Below are 20756 nucleotides of genomic sequence, written 5' to 3'. Positions count from 1 at the left end.
CAAGACTGCTTGGCCCTTCATATTTATTGTCCCATTTTCCCTTAGTAACAGACCCCAGCTTTTAGCTGGACACAGCCTAGAGAAAACATCTCCCCTGCAACTAGATAAGGCCACAGGACTGAATTCTGGCCAGTGAAACATAAGCAGCAATGTATACAACTTCTAGAGGGTTTCCTTAAAATGGAGAGGCGTTCCCTTCTTCACCTTCCTGTGCCTGCTATCCTGGAACGTGGATGTGCTGGCTGGAACACCAGCAGTCACCTTGGTCCATGACAATGACTACACCCTAAAAGTAGCAGAGCAGAGCTAGAAACAGCCTAGATTCCTAATAACTTCACAGTTCCTCCATACTAGCCTTAGACTGCTTACATCCACATCCCTTTGACACAGGGAGAAATAAACATCTATCTTTTATTTTGGATTTTGCTATTATTTGGGATTCTTCCAAATTATTTCATTATTTTAGATGCAGCTGAATTAATGGAAACACTGATATACTAAATCATGCAATACTGTCTCTTTCAGTTTTTCATTGACACCCTAGGACTAGATATTTCATATCATGTATTTACCAAATATTATATGTACATCTACTACTCAACAGGCACTGTGCTAGGTACTGGGAACACAAAGATAAATAACATAGAAGAGTGGCCCTAGAAGAGTTTATAACCCACATTAGACATGAAAAGATATAACACTGATACAGTACGGTATTTAATACCACAGTAAATGTGCATAGGCTGTTGCTATGGGAATATAGAGGAGGGGTACCCAACAGTATCTAGTCTGTATTTACCTAGTAAAATCCTATCCATCCTTTCCACCTCGAATACCACTTCTGCCAAGACATCTTTCCTAATTCCATGCTTACAGATGAAATTAATTTCTCTTTTCTTTGAGCCCCCATAGCATACTATTTGTACCTCTCCTCTAACATTTACACACAAACAAGCACATGAAGACTATCTCTCCTACTAGACTATAAGCTTCCTAATGTCAAAAACTTGTCTTTATTCTCAATATACATCATACAGCTCACCAAAATGACTCAAAAATTACTCAGATAAATAAGATTAACTTAAAAATACCAGTCTTTAACAATAAGCTAACTATATGCTATAGTTTGTACACATTAAAATGAATGTCTCCTTTAATCTTTTACTGAAGTTAAAGGGTTACCCTGCTACCTGATCAAAACTATCTAAACACATCTGAACTCAGTTTAGCACATAATGAAATGCTGAATAAGAATATGGTTATTTGGCCTACATTATGGAGAGAGCTTTAGCATATTTGAAGAATTTTGTTTTTTTCATTCTTGATTTATTTTGTGACATCTGAAAAGGGTATCAATATTGGTATTTTTTTTTCTTTGATGCCATGTTGGCTTGATCCTGATCATAGTGATACACACACACACACACACACACACACACACACACACACCCCAAAAACAAAACACACATACAAAGGATTTAAGTCTCCTAGGGCCACAGTTCTGTTTCTTCCCCCATTCTCATCTCTACCCCACATATCAGGACTAAAGCTTTCATTTCACCTATTCCTTGTATATATTCTTTCCCCTCTTCTGAGAGGTCCGTGAGCATCTGTGCTTCTTCCTGTCACATACATTTAGACTCTGGCTCTGGATATTAAAATAACCAACAGGGACAGGAATGTGAAACTGAGCTGGTCATCTCAGGCTGAACTGTTATTTCAAGCAGAAGACACAATGAGCACTGACACAGATCCACCTCTGGCTTCTCAGTCCTGGGTCGGACGCAAGGGAAGAGAAGTGGGTGCACCAGTGAATAGGCAGGGCGACTTCCATGCTACAGGCTCTAGTTAAGAGAAGCTGGTGCCACAGGCACACAGTCCTTAATTCTCAGAGGGGTTTAAGAACTATAAGACTACTGCATCAGCAACTTTACCCTGAAAAGCAATAATCTAAAAATGTAAAATGCCCATTAACCCACTCTATTTTGTTTTCTGGTTTTGTTTGTAAAGTTTATTTATTTATTTTGAGAGAAAGAGAGGGAGAATCCCAAGCAGGCTCTGCACTGAAAGTGCAGATGTGGGGCTCGATCCCACGAACCATGAGCTCATGATCTGAGCCAAGATCAAGTCAGACACTCAATCAACTGAGCCACCCAAACACCCCAACCCATTCCTTTTTGATTGAAAGGTCAGGGAAGAGAAAAAGGGCACTGGATTCTTGGGAGAAAGAAAAGGAGAAGCCTGGACCTTTTCTGTGAAGAGTCAGCTGTTAAGACTCCTGGCCAAGCTCGCTCACTTTCCAACTGTAGGACTCTGAGCAAGTTATATGAACTCTCTATGACTAAGTTTCATTTTTCTTTAAAATAGAGATAATAATGTACCTCCAGGGTTGTTACAAGGATCAATTTAATATATATAAAGAGCTTAGAACAGTGCCTGGCACCTATTATATAACTGCCAGCTATTAATCCATTCTGTCTCCCAGACACCAACAGTGATAAGTCATCTTGATAGTGTGTACCCTTAACTCTGCGGTCTTCCTTCCCGAAACTACTAACTCCAGTCTAATCACGAGACGAACACAAGACAAATCCGAGTAAAGGACATTCTACAAAATACTTGACCATTCCCAGAGATTTTGATTTGATTTAACTGGCTGGGATAGAGCCAATCCAGGCATTTTCTAAACAATCACCTCCACAGATGATTCAGAAACATGGCACCGAGGTAAGGAACACACCGTTTACTTTGTTGACCTCACCTTCTACTCCTTTTTCACTCCACTCTACTTCATAAGGACCTTTTGTTGTCCCTCAATACCCCAAGTTCACCTCTACCTTAGAACCTTTGCATTCACCATTCCTTCTACCTTAACCACTCTTCTCCTGGAATTTTTTTTAATTCTTATATCACAAGGTATAATTTTCATTCTTTCATGCACAAAAAGTCCATTTCTTTAACAGGACACACTGAGATGGCTTTTTCCCTGCATTTAACCCTGCAGAAGCCCTCCAGGCTCTCTTTAATGAAGCACTGCCTTAGGGGATGTTGAATCCCCTAATAAAGTGTTGTAAAAGGGATCCCCATAAGCTCATACTCCCTCCATAGGGTAATATTTTCTCTGTGCTAACAGAACATTACAACTGCTAGAATAATGTTATTCTTCTTACTTCAAGAGTCACTATCCCTTTATGAAAATTTATATGAACCAAAGCAATCATATCTGCTACGAATCACTGAACTTTGCAAAAGCAGTACTCAATTGGTAACACAACAGAAGAGTTTCCCTAGATCTCATAAATTCAGGTCTCTGCCCAAATGTCATATGCCCACAGATGCCTTCCATGACTACCTCATCAAAATATAACCCTCTGCTGCCATGCCACTAACTCTTTGACTACTATGACTTGACAAAGATTTCATACTACATACTACCATCCAAAATTACCTTTCTTTCTCCCCAGCTAGAGAGTAAAGTCCATGAAAGCTGGGGCCCTGTCAGTCCTCTTCACTGCAGAACTCTAAGACTTATTACAGCGTCAGAAAGTACATTTTGGAGGACAGACTCATATAGGGAATCCCAGAACTACAGGCCTCTCACAAACTTTTCACAGAACGAACCACTGGGGTGGAACTGGTAGGAAGTCATTCTCTTTACCTTAATCTTAGTTTGTCTTATTCTAAACAAATAAATAAGACACTGAACCACTACACAGCTAATGCTTCATGGTTTTATTAGAAGTTAGCCCCAGGGTGCCTGGGTGGCTCAGTCGGTTAAGCATCTGACTTTAGCTCAGGTCATAATCTCGTGATTTGTGGGTTCAAGCCCCACGACAGGCTTTGTGCTGACGGCTCAGAGCCTGGAGCCTGCTTCAGATTCTGTCTCCCTCTCTCTCTGCCCCTCCCCCGCTCGTGTGCATGCACTCTCTCTGACTTCAGCCCAGGTCATGACCTCAGGGTTTGTGAGTTCAAGCCCTGCATCAGGCTCTGTGCTAACAGCTCGGAGCCTGAAGCCTGCTTCAGATTCTGTGTCTCCTCCTCTCTCTCTGTCCCTCCCATGCTCATGCTCTGTCTCTCAATAATAAATAAACGTATGTATAAATAAATAAATAAAATATTAAAAATGAAAAAAAAGATATTCCAAATCTTTCAGAGAATTAAAAATAATATAAACAGGTCCATTTCAGCAGACCTTCAAGCTTCTGCCTCCCTACCAGAGCTGCTTCTTATGAGCTGACTGGAGAGCCGGAGTCATGCACCATTATAGGATGTAGCAGTGAACTACCTCCAACTCCAGGCCTTCCAGAGCCGCAGCTGTTCTGAGCATATGCGTATATCCTTCTAACCTTCCACTACTAGTGCCCCTTCACCAGCTCTTCTCTGCAGTTGTTCCCAATGTCACTTAACCCAACATTCTTCTCCCCAAATACCCATCTTAAAGACACACTCCAGGGCAGAGGGTGTGGCTTCAAATCCTTTGATCTATCCATAATAAAGCCATATTAAGAATTCTAGGGGCGCCTGGGTGGTTCGGTCAGTTAAGCATCCGACTTCGGCTCAGGTCATGATCCCACAGTTCGTGAGTTTGGGCCCCGCGTCGGGCTCTGTGCTGACAGCTCAGAGCCTGGACCCTGCTTCACATTCTGTGTCTCCCTCTCTCTCTGCCCCTTCCCTGCTCATGCTGTGTCTCTCTCTGTCTCAAAAATAAATAAACATTAAAAAAAAATTTTTAAAAAAAAGAATTCTACAGATGCTCATAAGCACTTGCTGAACTCTGCACCACTTGTCTCAGCCATTTTATAACTTACCTTTTCCTCAGTGATCCTCGAGTGAGCTAGACATGTACTGTTCAAGTCACAGGACATAACCCATTAATGTGCAATACAATCAACTTAGCAGGAGAATCCAGAACAGAACAAAAACAGAAAACATCATATCTGGTAAGCCATACATGTTCCATTTGAGTTAGTTAAAGGAGTGTGTATGTGCGTGTGTCTAAGCAAGGTTACAGTATAAAGCACACTTCCCCTACTGTAAGTTGTGTTCAATTTTTTAAACTACTGGTCTAGAATTCTGAGTATATCTAATTGCACTTCTTTGTTTAACAAAAATGATTCATTAACGTAGCTATGAATGCAAATCCCCTTGACAATATAAGAATTTTCATGTGACTAAATCCATAAGCCAGATCGAGTTCCTTTGTCAGACCCAATGACCCATTTTCAGGGCCAGAAATTATGGTAAGAGAAACCTGCATATCTGGACGAGATTTTATGACCCAGATGAGAGATCATAATTTGGGCTGTGTAACTAACTATATTTCTATGATAAAGCTGGAACACATGTTCAATTCAAATTTGGACCCACAAAATTCTTTGAAGACAGAATCCTCTAGATCCAAATGGAAATAAATACAGCATAGGAGAAAAGGCAAGACTTTAAAAATCACTTCAGGGACTAGGTGTTAATCTTGTCCCTTCAAAGTGTTCACTTTAGTTCTTTTGGCCTAGCCTTCCAATAACCTCTCCTCAGTCCCCTCTTGCTTGACAACCGCCTTGGTTCTCTGTCTATTCTTAAGTTTGCTTTCCTCTAAGTGTCAGCAACCCTTGGCAACAATTTGGCCTTCTACCACCAACACCAGACACTCACAGCCTGGCTAGGCATGAAGCTACCAAAACATATATTATACAAACTCCTCTCAACTCAGGATGTATATTTCACTACATTCCTTATATTAATAATAAAAATAGCAGCTAACATTTGCTGAGAACTTACAATGTGTTAAGCATTGTTAAAGTGTCTTATCACAAGCTAAACCATTTTATTCACATCAAAATCATATTTTATTTTTAAAAATGTTTTAACATTTATTTATTTCTGAGAGAGAGACAGAGTGTAAGCGGGGGAGGGGCAAAGAGAGAGGGAGACACAGAATCCCAAGCAGGCTCCAGGCTCTGAGCTGTCAGCACACGGGGCTCGAGCTCACGGACTGCAAGATCATGATGTGAGCTGAAGTCAGACGCTTAACCGACTGAGCCATCCAGATGCCCCCAAATCCGATTTTACTTTATTTCATAACTTTATACCCATTTTAGAGATACAGAAGTATAGCCAAACTGTTACACAGCTTGCCCAATGTCAAAAAGCAAGCAGCAAAGCTAATTTCTGTCCCTCTCTAATCCTGCACTGTTTTATATTTTTCTTTACAACACTTATTACATGTATATTTGCTTATCTGTTTTTCTCTATTTTCTTAGCTGCAACAGATATAGGGACTTTTTCCACCGCTCACTGCTATATCCCCAATACTTAGAAAGCACCTGTCCTTGGCCTATACTCCATAAATACTCGCTGAATGAATGAATGCAGTGGAACATGGATCCTGTTCTCGCACCATCATCATGCAGTGCTACTTTTATAATATTTTTTTAATGTTTATTTATTTTTGACAGAGGGAGACGAAAAGAGAGAGAGAGAGAGAGAGAGAGAGCGCGCGCGAGCATGAGTGAGGGAGGGGCAGAAAGCGAGGGAGACACAGAATTTCAAGCAGGCTCCAGGCTCCTAGCTGTCTGCACAGAGCCCGACACGGGGCTCGAACTCACGGACCGTGAGATCGTGACCTGAGCCGAAGTCAGACGCTCAACCGGCTGAGCCACCCAGGCGCCCCATGCTGTGCTACTTAAAAAAAAAAAAAAATTTTTTTTAATCTTTATTCTTGAGAGAGAGAGAGAGAGAGACAGAGTGTGAGTGGGGGAGGGGCAGAGACAGAGGGAAACATAGAATCCAAAACAGGCTCCAGGCTCTGAGCTGTCAGCACAAAGCCCAATGTGGGGCTGGAATTCAGGAACTGAGAGATCGTGACCTGAGCCGAAGTTGGTCGGTCACTTAACCAACTGAGCCACCCAGGTGCCCCCATGCTATGCTACTTTTAATATTCCAAGAGCCTTACTCTCTTCCAATAAGCAAATGTGCATTGGCCTCAAAACATCTGAAACCAGAGTGAACTGAAACTAAAGCTGTAACTAAGCTCTGATCAAGCTCAAATATTTACTGGATCAAAATAATTAGCCCTTCATCCTAGCTGCCTAATAGAATAAATAGCATATACCCCTTCTGAGGGACAAAAAAGAAAATACTACTGTCCCCAGTTCTTTTAAACACAATATCTAGTATTAGATGAAAAATCATGAGACATGAGAAGAATTATGAAAATGTGACATAAAATCAGACCCCAAAAGAACTTTTAAAAGATCTTTTAAAAATAAACAAGTAAGCATTCTAGAGTTGAAAAATACATTATAAACTAAGAATTTAACAAATGGGGGCGCCTGGGTGGCTCAGTCGGTTAAGCGTCCAGCTTCAGCTCAGGTCGTGATCTTGCGGTTCGTGAGATCGCGTTCTCTCGGGGAGTTCAAGCCCCGCGTCGGGCTCTGTGCTGACAGCTCAGAGCCTGGAGCCTGCTTCGGATTCTGTGTCTCCCCTTCTCTCTCCCCCTCCCTTGCTCATGCTCTGTCTCTCTCTATCTCTCAAGAATAAACTTAAAAAATATTTTAAAAAAAGAATTTAACAAATGACATACAACAGAGTATATATAGCTGTAAATAAATAAACAAACAGATTTATCTATTATTTCCCAGACATACTAAGTAAAAAAGCAAAGCAAAAGAGATAATTTATATCCTCCAAAACCCCATTAATTCCAGTTTCACCATGTGAAAAACATCAAACAAATCCAAACTAAGAGACATTGTACAAAACACCAGACTAGCACTCCTCAAAACTATCAAGGTCATCAAAAGCAAAAAATGTAATGTGACCACAGGATCCTGGTACAAAAGTCATTAAAGGAAAAACTGGTGGAACTGTAATAATGTCCATAGTTTAGTTAGCAATACTCCAACGTTAACATAAGAAGAGTACAGGAAGGAGCTCTTGTTTTTTGTTTTATTTATTTTGAAAGACACAGAGACAGTGTGAGTGGGGGAGAGACAGACAGAGGGGGAAAAAGAGAATTCCAAGCAGGTTCTGTGCTGCCAGCACAGAGCCCGACCCAGGGCTTGAACCCATGAGATCATGACCTGAGCCAAATCCAGGAGTCCGATGCTTAAGTGACTGAGCTACCAGGGTGTCCCTGGGAAGCAGCTCTTGATCTGAGCACATTCACTGATCCGAAATAAAATGCGTTGTACATTTGAATGGGGGTGCAAAGTGAGGAGAAGGTAAGAGAAAGCAAAGTTGATGACATGCTCAGAGTGACATTTTATTTTTATTTTTATTTTTTAAAGTAATCTCTATACCAACGTAGGGCTCAAACTCATGACCTTGAGATTAAGAGTCAGATGCTCTACCAACTGAGCCAGCCAGGTTTCCCCGAGTGAGACATTTAAAAGAGACCCTATCCACATAGACCTGGGATGCTTTCACAACTGCCAAAGAGTAAAATCCTAGAGTAAAGACAAACTAAAGTAAACCTTTCACTATCTCACCCTCCAAAGGGGACTGTGGGAGTGTTGCCTTGGAGCTGAACAAAAGGGGGTGAGGAGCTGTGGGAATGGATGAAAGTAGAATCTTTAAGAAGTTGTAAACGTGGGCAGGTACCTCCTAAAAATTTGGTCCAGGAGATCTCAAGCAATTAATTTAGTTTAAGGGGGTTCTAAACAAATTGTACCCTCAGGCCTTTGCACAAGCAAATTCAAATCCTCTTTCGAAGAGTATAGCTTCATGCCGAAGAATACAGCTTCGTGCCAAGGCTTGGGAAATCACCACAAATAATTTTTCAAAGGCATTGAGAAGCTATGCAGACATAAAAAAGCACAAAAGGAAATAAACATGAAAAACACCATCAAAGTGTTCACATACTGGATCCACAAAGTCTTCACATACTAGAATAATCAAAAACAGATTATGACCAACATATTCACTGTTCTCAAAGGAATAAAGAGAATAGTTACAATATGAAGAAAGACAATAAGAGCATATGATTCACAAATTTATATTAATACATTTAAAAAGTGAGACAAAATGAACAAACTTATGGTAAAACGTAACTTTTCAAAACTGACCTGAGGAAAAACAGACAACTTGTACAGACCTATTATCATTAAAGAAATTGAATCCATAATCAAAAATACCATAGAAAGGGGGCACCTTGGGTGGCTCAGTTGGTTAGGTGTCTGACTTCAGCTCAGGTCATGATCTGACAGTTCATGGATTTGAGCCCTGTGTCAGGCTCTGTGCTGACAACTCGTGAAGCCAACATAACTTTGATAGCAAAATCTCGTAAGGACAGTACAAAAAAAAATTTATAAGCTAATTTCTCCCATAAATATGTGAAAAAATCCAGGTAAATTATTAATGAACCAAATTTAAAAACATAAAGATATTTCATCATGACCAAGTTGTGTTTCTCACACAAATGCAATGTTGCTTTAATTGTAAAATATAATAATAATGACATGAAGGGATGGAAATAAGACCATATATATGCACACCCCTGTGTTTTTGTGTACAAATACAAGAACATTTGAAAACTTAGCAAGAAACTAATAGAAGTGGTTACCAATAGTCATGGGGGGGGCACCACGTGAAAAGTACAAGGGTGAACAAGAGACTTTTGAGACATGTGAACATATTACTTTTTTAAATTTAATTGAAAAAATCAATTCATATAATTCACCACATCAACATAGTAAAAAAGTAAAATCACATGAACATCCCAATAGATGCAAGAAAACCATTCAAAATTCAGTATCCATTCAATATTAAGAAAAATTTTTAAACTAGGATTAAAAAGGAACTTTCTTGGGGCACATGGGTAGCTCAGTCGGTTGGGCGGCCGACTTCAGCTCAGGTCATGATCTCGCAGTCTGTGGGTTCGAGCCCCGCGTCGGGCTCTCAGAGCCTGGAGCCTGCTTCCAATTCTGTGTCTCCCTCTCACTCTGCCCCTCCCCTGCTTGTTCTCTGTCTCTTTCTCAAATAAACATTAAAAAAAAAAAAGGGAAATTTCTTAATCTGATGAAATATATCTGTGATATATATAATATACAAATATATTATCACACTTATTTGTGAAATGTTGTAAATTATTCATCAATTAGAACAAGACCACAATACCCACTATTACTTACATTCAACATTATATTGGAGGTCCTATCTGAAGCAATAGGCAAGAAAAAACACATAGAAGGATTGGAAATAAACAAAAAGTGTCTCTCTTTGCAAATAATAAGGTCATGTATGTAGAATAAATCTACACGTTATTAGAATATTTAAGAGAATTTAGCAGACATTTTAACACAAAAATCAATACATAAAAGCTAATCATACTCCTATATACAATTAGAAAACAAGTTTTGGGGGGCACCTCAGTTGGTTAAGTATCCAAATTCGGCTCAGGTCAGGATCTCACAGTTTGTGAGTTCCAGTCCCGTGTAGGGCTCTGTGCTGACAGCTCGGGAGCCTAGAGCCTGCTTTGTTCTGTGTGTGCGCGCGTGCGTGTGCGTGCGTGTGTGTGTGTGTGTGTGTGTGTGTGTGTGTGTGCCCCTCCTCCGCTCATGCTCTGTCTCTCTCTGAAGTAAATAAACATTTTTAAAAATTTAATTTTTTTACAATACTATAAAGTTTTAAGTGTCCAGGAATAAATTTCACAATGAGGTACAAGATCTTTCAGAAAAAAAAAAACTATAAAACTTTATCATGAAGCAATTTAGACCAAAATAAACATACCAGAAGACTTTATCTTGTAATGATGTTAATTCTTCATATATTGCTTTATAAACTAAATGCAATACAAAAAATGTCCTGCAAGCTACAGTTTGTTCTAAGAAATATAAAAGGCCAAGACTGGCTGAGATACCCATCTACAAGAACAAAGTGGAAGGACTTGCTCTACCAGATATTAAGTCTTGTTACAAAGCTATGATAACTAAGAAAACATGTTTTTCACACAGGGATACACTAACAGATCAATGGTACAGAATAGAAGACCCAAGAAACACATTCACACACATATAGGCAGGTAGTATAGCAAATCCATGTAGAAAAGGCAGACTTTTCAATAAATGCTGCTAGAGCAATTGGCTACCTGTATAGGGAAAAAATGAAATAGAGTCCTTACTTCCGCCACACAGAAATCAATACTAAGTGAAATAAAACACAAAAGCACTAACAATAAAGGCAATTATTGATAAATTCTACATTAAAATGAACAACTTCTACCCAAGACAGAATTTAAAAAACAGAGAAGATATTTTCAACCCATATAAACAACAAAGAAGTCAAAGAAATACATGAATACGCCTATAAGTTAATGAGAAAAAGACAACCTAATAGAAATACGAACAAAAAAACTGAAAGGGTATTTCACCAAAGGAGAAATACAAAAGATACACAAAGTCCTCAGTAACTAGAGGAATACAAATTTAAACCACATGAAGATACTATCACATATCCACAAAATTGACAAAAATTTTAAATTCTATAATAGTAAGTCCTAAAGATACAGAACAACAGGAATTTTCACATACTCTTCCTGGCAATGTAAACTGGTACAACCACTTTGGAAAATAATTGGCAACATCTGGTATTATTTAAGATATGCACAGTCTGTGACCGGACAACCTAACTCCTAGGTTTATATTCCACTTAAGCATATGCAGATATGCACCACGAGACTTGAACAAGAATGTCCATACCAACATTGTTTATGATAGGCAGAAACTCCAGAATTTTTAAGTCAAATTTCCATCACTCACAGAACAGGTAACTTGTGGCACAGTCATAAAATGGAATTCTACACAACAATGGAAACGAACAAACCACAGCCACCCACGGGACAAATCTCAGAAACACAATGTTGAAAAAATGAAGCATAACTCAAAAGAATGCACAATAATGATATATCAATTGTGTCAAGTTCAAGTAAGTTTAAGAATGTGTGGACAGATGGATGGATGGATGGATGGATGGATGCATGGATAGATAAGCAAGGAAATATCACCTCAGAAGTTGGATAATGGTTACTGGGAATGGGAACTGGTTATAATTGGAAAGGACACTGGGCTTCAATATTGCTACTAATATCCTATGTCTTAATCTGGATAGAGGTCACATCAGAATTTGCTCTATAATGACTTGTTAGACTGTGCACGTTTTCACACACTGCATATTTTACAATAAAAAAGGGAAAATCTCAATAAAAGAGATACTCATTAACCAAGTATTTGTTATTCCATTGCCAGCAATTGCAAGGTTGCTTAAGGAAACCAGTCATCATAATATGACAACATTCACTAATAACTTGATCATTTGGTTTCCTCCCTAGTTAACTCCAGCGATTTCTCTCACTGGCTGTAAATAACCACAATATAAATAAAAGGCAAATCACTTGCAAATCCATTCGCCCAGCAAATATTGATTAATGTCTACTACTTTCCAAACACGTCCAGGGGACTAGCAAGGTACAAAAATAGAAGGTCCTGCCCTCCCATCAAGACGGAGCACACAGGGACTCCCACTTGCATTCCAAGTTTGCCTCCAACCTCTCATCTTCCTTTCCAAATAAGTATCACACATGAAGAACCTAAAAGAAACTCAGGGTGCGTATGACCTTAATAGGATACCACCATCTCCGAGGGTCTCCTCACTACAGAGGAACTACCTGGACTCATCTGGCCAAACCACAGATTCCCGTGTTTTCAAGCAGGCAAAGAGACGGCCTTACCAAGTCAAGGCACTGGGCTCAACAAGGTGACGTTGTGGGAACTGGCTTACACGGAGTCAAAACTCCCAAGGAATGCTTCACCTGGGATCCAGGGACCAGTGGCTTGCAATTTTTCCAGAGAAAAGTGTACACTAAGCTTTGTGTGTACATATATTTCCCTTGGGTCAGAGTCCAGAACTTTCATCTGATTCTCAAAGGAGTTCAACCAAAAAGGGGGAATAAGCACTGCTCCCAACAAGTTGCATAGACTGGCTTTTAGGATTACGGTGAAAGCGAACGTGGCCACAAGTGGGCCACCTGAGTTGACACCCAGGTGTCCTGACCTCTAGACCTACGCTCTCAACTCCCAATACTTACTCTTAGTTCCTCGAAGGCTTCATCTAGGGTGGAGAGCTGGTGGCCCTGGTGAGTCCCAATGACCGGACACAGGACACAGATAAGCTGCTTATCTTCCTGGCAATAGGTGCTCAAATCTAGCCCATGGTCCGGACACTTCCTCTTGGCCACTCTCTCCGCTTCCATTTCTATTTCTGGGTCAAATTCGCTTTCTGCCTCCGTTTCTCCCTCGGCCTCAGATTCTCCTTCTTGGTTGTCTTCCTCTGCTTCGCTCTCTTGCTCATCCTCCATCTCTTCCTCACTGTCGTCTTCACTGTCTTCATCGCTCTCATCCTCACTCTCTTCCTCCGTCTCGCTCTCTTCTTCGGATTCACTGTCTTCCTCGGACTCGCTCTCCTCCCCCACCTCGCTCTCTACATCCCTCTCATTCTCCACCTTGGCCTGGGCATCTTCCTTCGCGTCGCCCTGCGCGGGGGCGTCAGCGGTCCAGGCCGGGGCGGCGCCGTGGACGTACTGGGCCAGGTGGTGGCTGGGGAACTTCTGCCTGTGCGCCTCGGCGTGGCGGTGGCAGTAGCAGAAGGCGCACTCTCGGCACACTTCCTCGGCCCCGGGGGCCTCGTCTGGCTCGCACTCGTCACACGTGCCGTCGTGCGGCAGCTCCTCGAAGGCCGCGCCCACTCCGGAGGCCATGTGGCTGCGGTGACGCGGCCCAGGCCGCTGGGCCTCCGAGCTCGCCGCGGGGCCTCCTCCCGTCCTCCTCCCCGCAGGGGTCCCGTCCCAGGAACTGGCCGCGCCGGGTCTCGGGACAGGCCTGGGGCCGCGGCGCCGCCGCCGCCCGCTCGCGCCAGGCGTAGGAGCGAGGGGCCTTCCCGCCGGCTCCGCCGCTCGGCGCCCGCTGCGCTTCCTCCCGCGGCGCGGGTACTTCCGGCGCGGCGGCCCCGCGCCCCCGTCGGCCCCCGCGCCGCGCGCCTTCCTGCCTCGCGCTGCCCCGGGCGAGATCGCCGCGCCGCCAGCCCCGCCGCCCCGGTTCTGCTTTCCCTTTCCCTGTCAGCGGTCTCTTTTCACTTCCTGAGTCATTTAAAGTGGCAAGGGCCCTTTTCCGCGTTCTATGGGGGGAGCTCGGCAGCCCCGGATGGAGGGGGAGGATGGAGGAGGTCTCCCGCTCACTCCCGAGGCGGGAATCGGGCCCCGCCTCCCAGGGTCCCTCCCTGTAGGTGTCAACCTGACTTTTCAAGGCCGCTAGGCAGGTGTAAGTGGGTATTGATTTCAGTCTCTGTCCTTCCAGTTGGTCGCCGCCGGTCCCAGTCCCCACCGCCCCGTGTTCCGCCAGGTGCTAGGACTGAGTGTTGTTTACCAGACCGAACCTGACCGCTTGGGATTTTATGAGGGCCCCCGGAAGGGTTGTGTTTGTTCTTTCAGGCTCAGGGAATTTCAGAGTCAGGCTGGGCAAACAGACACTTTCGATCCACAGCAATACTATACTTTGTCTATTTGCAAAGTCTATTTGCATTCCTGCTTCTCTGGGGCTCAGAATCTCTAGGGTGGCAACCTGAATGCCTTTTTTTTCCTGAGAGCTTGCTTGCCTTGGGTTTGGCTGAGATGTCAGGTGAAGCAAGTGAGGAGAGAGGATTTGTCCAGTGAGAGTTCCAACGTGCAGTCATTTTGCTTTATGTTAGGAGACCGCCCAGGTCCAGACTGGGATTCAAGAGAAATGAAAGGGACTGTTATTTATTAACCGATTCTGAAGTGCCAAGAATTGGACCAGATCTTTTCGTGTCATTTTAAAAGCTAGTTTTGGAAGATCCACTGCCGGAGGGCTCCCAATTCTCAGTACTACAACTTATTGGCTTTGTGATCATGAAGAAGTTAATTGATCATTCCGTGTTTCGCTTTTTAAAAACATACATAAAGTGGAAATAATGGTAATCTCTACCTGCTGGGGCTCCTTTGTGGATGAAATGTAAAGGTGCCTGCCTTGTAGAAGTAGTCACTACATTTTAACTATTATTATTGGCTCAAATTCTATTTAGTTGCCCATATTTGAAGGAAGTTTTAACCATATTTTTAACGCATTAGGCATTATTGGCTAGACGCTGGTAGTATAAGCACCCCCCCCTTAAACCTCTACCCCATATCTAAGTCTCTCCAAGACTAAGAGCTTTTGTTTTGTATGTAGGAGAGGAAAAGGACATTTTGATCTAATCCAGGGAGAGGCTGAGGTATGGTTGAACAGAATGGAGGGGAATGGAATGGTGTTTGTTTTCCGTTGTTCACTTCTATAATTTTGAGCTGGGATTTCCATTTGAGTTTCACAAAATGCCAGGGCATGGGGTGAGGTAAAAATCATTTAAAATCATTTTTAATGTCTTCACATATGTAATGTATGCTTCATTTGTGTGCAGCTTTTGTCCAAGACTTATGTTTTTGAAATCTTTTTTTTTTTTAACCTCAGAGTAATTGTATAGAATTTTGGTGGGGGTGGGGGGGGATCAGAAGGAAGGTTTGTTTTATTCCAATTCCATACGCATTTCTACTTTCTCCAGTTCATTTCTTTGGAAATCATTTCTGTGCCTGCATTTGAAACAGGGATTGATGCATCATTCTGAAAAAAAAAAAAAGTCAACAAATGTCAACTCAAATATCAGCAATAGTATACCTAGTGAATAGTGTTTCCTGCTTGCTAATTTCCACCACCCCAGGCTTAAAAGAAACAGCTGCCTATACAAACATAATGTTATCGCAGCTAGAAAATATTTTTTTCAGTGAAAACAATTTTTTAATGTCTTAAGAGAACATTTCTGTGTCCAGGGTCTTTGGTGGAGAGGGACGTGTGTCTTTTGTTGTCATTATTGTTGTTGTTGTTTGTTCTTAACTTTATCTGAGGGAAAGTTAAAAGATCATACTGTGCAGTTCAGTATCTAACATTTCACAATCTTTCTTTGAACTCTCTGCGATAAGAGGATCTTAGAGGCAGAAGTTGTTGGAATTGTTAAAAAGGGACTTCATAAAGTTCTGGTAATGGGGTGTGGTTGACTCCATGAGATGGACCTTCTGTCCCCCTCAGCACAGAAATCAGAATGGTCTGATTCCCCAGGAATCTTTGGGAGCATCCAGAGATAGAAACTTTGTTATATTAATGTTTTTGCTTAGAAAATTACCACAAAAAGTAGCAGCTTAAAACAGTAAACATTTATGATTTCCTACTATTTCTGTGAGCCAGGAATATGGCAGTCGCTTAGCTAGGTGGTCTAACTCACAATCTTTTAAGAGATTTCAGTGAAGATGTTGCCTGGGGCTATAGTCACTTAAAGCCTTGACCAGAAATGTTAAGATTTGCTTCGAAGACAGCTCACTTATTCGGCTGTTGGCAGGAAGCCTTACCACTTTCAACTGGGCTGCTTGAGTGTCCTCGTGACATGGTAGTTGAATTCTCCCAAAGCAAGTGATCTGAGAGAGGGCAAGGTAGAAGATGGGATGTCTTTTATGGCTCTAAGCTCAGAAGTCACACATCATCATTTCTGACATAGCCTGTTAGTTACAGAGATCAGCCCTATTCATTGTGGGAAGATACTACACAAGGGCATAAATATCAAGAAGTGGGGATCTTTGGGGCGCCTGGGTGGCGCAGTCGGTTAAGCGTCCGACTTCAGCCAGGTCACGATCTCGCGGTCCGTGAGTTCGAGCCCTGCGTCAGGCTCTGGGCTGATGGCTCAGAGCCTGGAGCCTGTTTCCGATTCTGTGTCTCCCTCTCTCTCTGCCCCTCCCCCGTTCATGCTCTGCCTCTCTCTGTCCCAAAAATAAATAAACATTGGGAAAAAAAAATTTTTAAAGAAGTGGGGATCTTTGGGTCATTTTTGATGCTGGCTACCATGTTCTACCCTCGGACCCCTAATGATTCACATCTCTCTCAAATGCAATTCACATTCACTTCCTCCCAAGGTGCCCAAAAGTCTCGACCCATTACATCATCAGCTCAAAGTCCAGAATTTTATCATTTAAATCAGCTGCAGCTATGGAGGAAGCTTCTAGTGTCTTAAATGCAGCTCCTCTCAAGTATAGTTCCCCTTCATCTGAATAATTATGTTTCTGCACACTGCCAACTTAACGATGGTGGGACAGGCTTAGGATAACTGGTACAGACACTCCAGTTCAAAAAGGAGAAAAGACAGGAGACACAAAGGAGTCACTGGTCCACAGCAATCCTATAATCCGGTTGGACACATGTTAGAAATTCTTTGATTAGAGCTCAGTCCTACTTATGCCAGGGAATGGCTCTCTATGGCTTTTGACTTTACCTTGTGGGCTCTTCATTCCACTTTCTGAGTCATCTTAACTTTTCTGTGAAAAGTAGCCATGTGTGCAGCTAAGTAATTTATCAGTCTGCTTCCTGCGAGTAGAATTTAGGGGGCCGAAAGACCCCTTTTCATTTTGTACTGTCTCTGTCCCCCTAGTCCATGCTGGCAGTATTTCTGTATTTCTCAATACAACTCTTTTAAAATGTTGTGAGTTTCCTATGAATGTAATTGAGGCACCACTCCATTGGACAGAAGCCATACCCATACCCTTCTCTTTGGGATAAGCCCTTCTCTACTCTGGAGAGTCCCTCTGCTAAAACTGCTGAGGCACAACACTCATCAGCTTCTTTGAATCCCTGTTGTTTGTCTGAATGATTCTCTCTGAGTCACTGCTGTAGATCTTTTTGAGGTCTGAACAATGGGTTCTATAGCCACACTGTCAGATCCATTATTTGATGATGTGCTCCTTGAAGTATCCTAGAGTTTATTTTTGAGTGGAAACCATTTCTTCATTTCAGCATTATTCGTCATCCAGAGAAGATGGGAATTTTCTAGTCTAGCAAGTTCTGGGCTTCTTTTTCGTCCTTCTTTAGATTTTTCTCCTCACATTTTGCTATAATAAGGAAGAAGACATCAGTCAGCACCTTCAACACTCTACCTGGAAATATACTGAGCTAGAACACTCCATTAATTAGACACATTTTGTACTTTCTGCATCCCTCCAGATGACAGTGTTGCTAAACTTCCTGCCACTGTGTTACAAGGACCCCTCTCCTCCAGTTTTCAATAACCTTTTCCTTATTTCCCCTAAAGCCTTCATCTACAGCCTTCTCAAAGGCCATCAGGATTGTACTCACAGATTCTTCAAGACTTTAAGGGCTTTCGCTGACACTCTCTCCCAAGTCCTTCCAGCTTCCCCCACTGTCCAGTTCCAAAGCCACTCCAACATTTCAGGTTTCTCTTACAGAAGCACCTCACGCATCATAATAAAATAATGCATTCGTTGTTTACGAGTGTATAATAAATTACCCCAGAACTCTGAATCATCTTGAGGGCTGACTTACTGGCTTTGGTGCTGTCTTCCCATTGTGGTTAGCAACACATGGAAGGCATCTCCAGATGCTACTGCCGGAAGGCAGAAGACACTCCTTGCTACTCCTGTGGAGGACACGGAAGCTTGCATTTGAGACCAACCTGTGTGTGGGGGACTTGTAGAAATAAATGTTGTATTCCTAGAAGAAACAGGTGTCTCTTAATTACATGGGTGATAGCTCTTCAATTATTAGACATTTGAATTCTATATTTTAAATTTTTTTTTTCAACGTTTATTTATTTTTGGGACAGAGAGAGACAGAGCATGAACGGGGGAGGGGCAGAGAGAGAGGGAGACACAGAATCGGAAACAGGCTCCAGGCTCCGAGCCATCAGCCCAGAGCCTGACGCGGGGCTCGAACTCACAGACTGCGAGATCGTGACCTGGCTGAAGTCGGCCGCTTAACCGACTGCGCCACCCAGGCGCCCCTTAGACATTTGAATTCTACACACATGAGGAAACCTATGTGCAGAGAGGTGAAGAAACCTGTTGAAGTTTACCCAGCCCGAAGTTGGCCTAGTTGGGATTCAAACTCTGATCTAACTCCATCTCACCAGACTCACCTGTGGTATAAATAGGTGATAACTGCTTCCCCATAACCTCACCTGTCTTTCCCTTCCACCTGTGACGTCAACTTCTATCCCCTTCACCTGTTCCAAAGAGATGACCTGGGTTTAGTAAGATTCATACCATGGTACATTTCATTTCAGAAAAACATCTAGAAGTTGAGAGGGAACAGTGTAGAATTTCTAAGTCCGCTGCTTCGGGTAAGGTTTTTGCACCCCCTCAGCTGGTCCCGTTCTTATATCATTAGACTGTCATTTTAGTGACTGGTTTCATTCCCCCTGCCCCAAGCCCCTGAGATCACCTAAATCTCCTCTCATGCTGTTATCGTATTAGCCAACACCTTATCCTATTAAAGTCAGCACAGTGAAATATGTTATCCCCTGGCCAATCCCAACCCTACCGAAGTATAAAGAAGAAAGCCTCTATGCCTGAACCTCTTCTTTTGCTCAGAACTCTATTGAAGATGAATACCAAAATGGTGCATTGGCCCAACACTCTTCCGAATATCTTCATTTCATCCAGTTCTTACGAGTGATTCACTGCTTACTGATACTGGAATGCTCTAAACACCTCTCCCCTTTAAAAAAAAAAAAAAAAAAGTATGTGTAAGGACAACCCCAGACAAGCTCTGACTGAGCTATTTTAATTACATCCATTTGGTATTTTACTTGCTTAGTAGTGTTAAATAACTCCAAATAATAAACAAAGAATAAACAAAGAATAAAACAAATAATAAACAAATAATAAAAATACCTCATTTTCTTTTTTTCTTAAGTTTATTTATTTATTTTGAAAGAAAGCATGAGCAGGGGAGGGACAACAAGAGGGGGAGTGAATCCCAAGCAGGCTCTGTGCTATCAGATCAGAGCCTGTAGATCTCATGAACCACAACATCATGACCTGAGCCGAAATCAAGAATTGGACGCTTAACCAACTAAGCCACCCAGGTGCCCCCAAATACCTGATTCTCACAACCACCATGCCCTTCACACTCAGAATTCAAGATTCCATAGATACATGTTTTGGTTTTCTTCAGAGGCTTTCTACAAAGTCCCTGACAGTGGATGTCCCTGTTTTAACATGTGGAAATTAAATGCCAGGCAAGTTATTTACAAGAACATGCGGTCATAGGGGCGCCTGGGTGGCTCTGGCAGTTGAGCGTCTGACTTCAGCTCAGGTCGTGATCTCGAGGTTCATGGGTTCAGGCCCCGCCTCAGGGCTCTGTGCTGACAGCTCAGAGCTTGGAGCCTGCTTGGGATTCTGTGTCTCCCTCTCTCTCTGCCCCTCCCTCGCAAAATAAATATAAACATTAAAAAAACTTTTTTAAAGAACATGTGGTCACAAAAAAACAAAACAATTTCTAAAAAGTGTGCATATGCAATATGCTACCCACAGCAATAAAAGGTGAAACTTTTAAAAAAGAAAAAAAAAAGGAATATCCAGTCAATTGTGAGTTAATCTCTGACTTCCTGTGTGGTCTTCAAGCCAGCTCCCTAATCCCTGGGTGATGCTAATTCTTTTTTTTTTTTTTTTGTCAAAATTATATTTTCAAACTTCTCTCCTTGGAAATGTTTTCGTAGGGGTGGTCTTGGCTTTTATCTGAGTGGGCTGCAGGGAAAAAGGGCGAACACTTAATCATCTGTAAGATCAGTACTTGGGGAGTGAGAAAAATCCCCAAATTTGCCTTCCGTTACTCCAGTTGGAAAAGCAGTCACCTATGGACAGGAACTAATTAAAGACTTTG

At 42.2% G+C, this 20756-nt stretch overlaps 1 protein-coding gene across 2 annotated transcripts in view; it reads right to left on the bottom strand.

Annotated features, from left to right (window-relative positions):
- The window catches only part of TRIM44 (tripartite motif containing 44), a 113261-nt gene extending 99323 nt beyond the window's left edge, over nucleotides 1–13938 (bottom strand). The window contains exon 1 of one of the 2 annotated variants that reach the window (XM_047070775.1): nucleotides 13079–13938. In XM_047070775.1, the coding sequence (XP_046926731.1) occupies nucleotides 13079–13747 (669 nt within the window). In that variant the 5' untranslated portion in view covers nucleotides 13748–13938. The remainder of the gene's footprint in view (nucleotides 1–13078) is intronic. The other variant, XM_047070774.1, reaches the window with a different exon arrangement.
- Between the last annotated feature and the right edge of the window lie 6818 nt (nucleotides 13939–20756).

This window comes from Lynx rufus, unplaced genomic scaffold (genome assembly GCF_022079265.1).
Source record: "Lynx rufus isolate CCGP_SWC_20201006 ecotype Redwood Valley unplaced genomic scaffold, mLynRuf1.p SCAF_9, whole genome shotgun sequence".
Lineage (NCBI taxonomy): Eukaryota > Metazoa > Chordata > Mammalia > Carnivora > Felidae > Lynx > Lynx rufus.
This window is presented reverse-complemented; position numbering and strand designations above follow the sequence as displayed.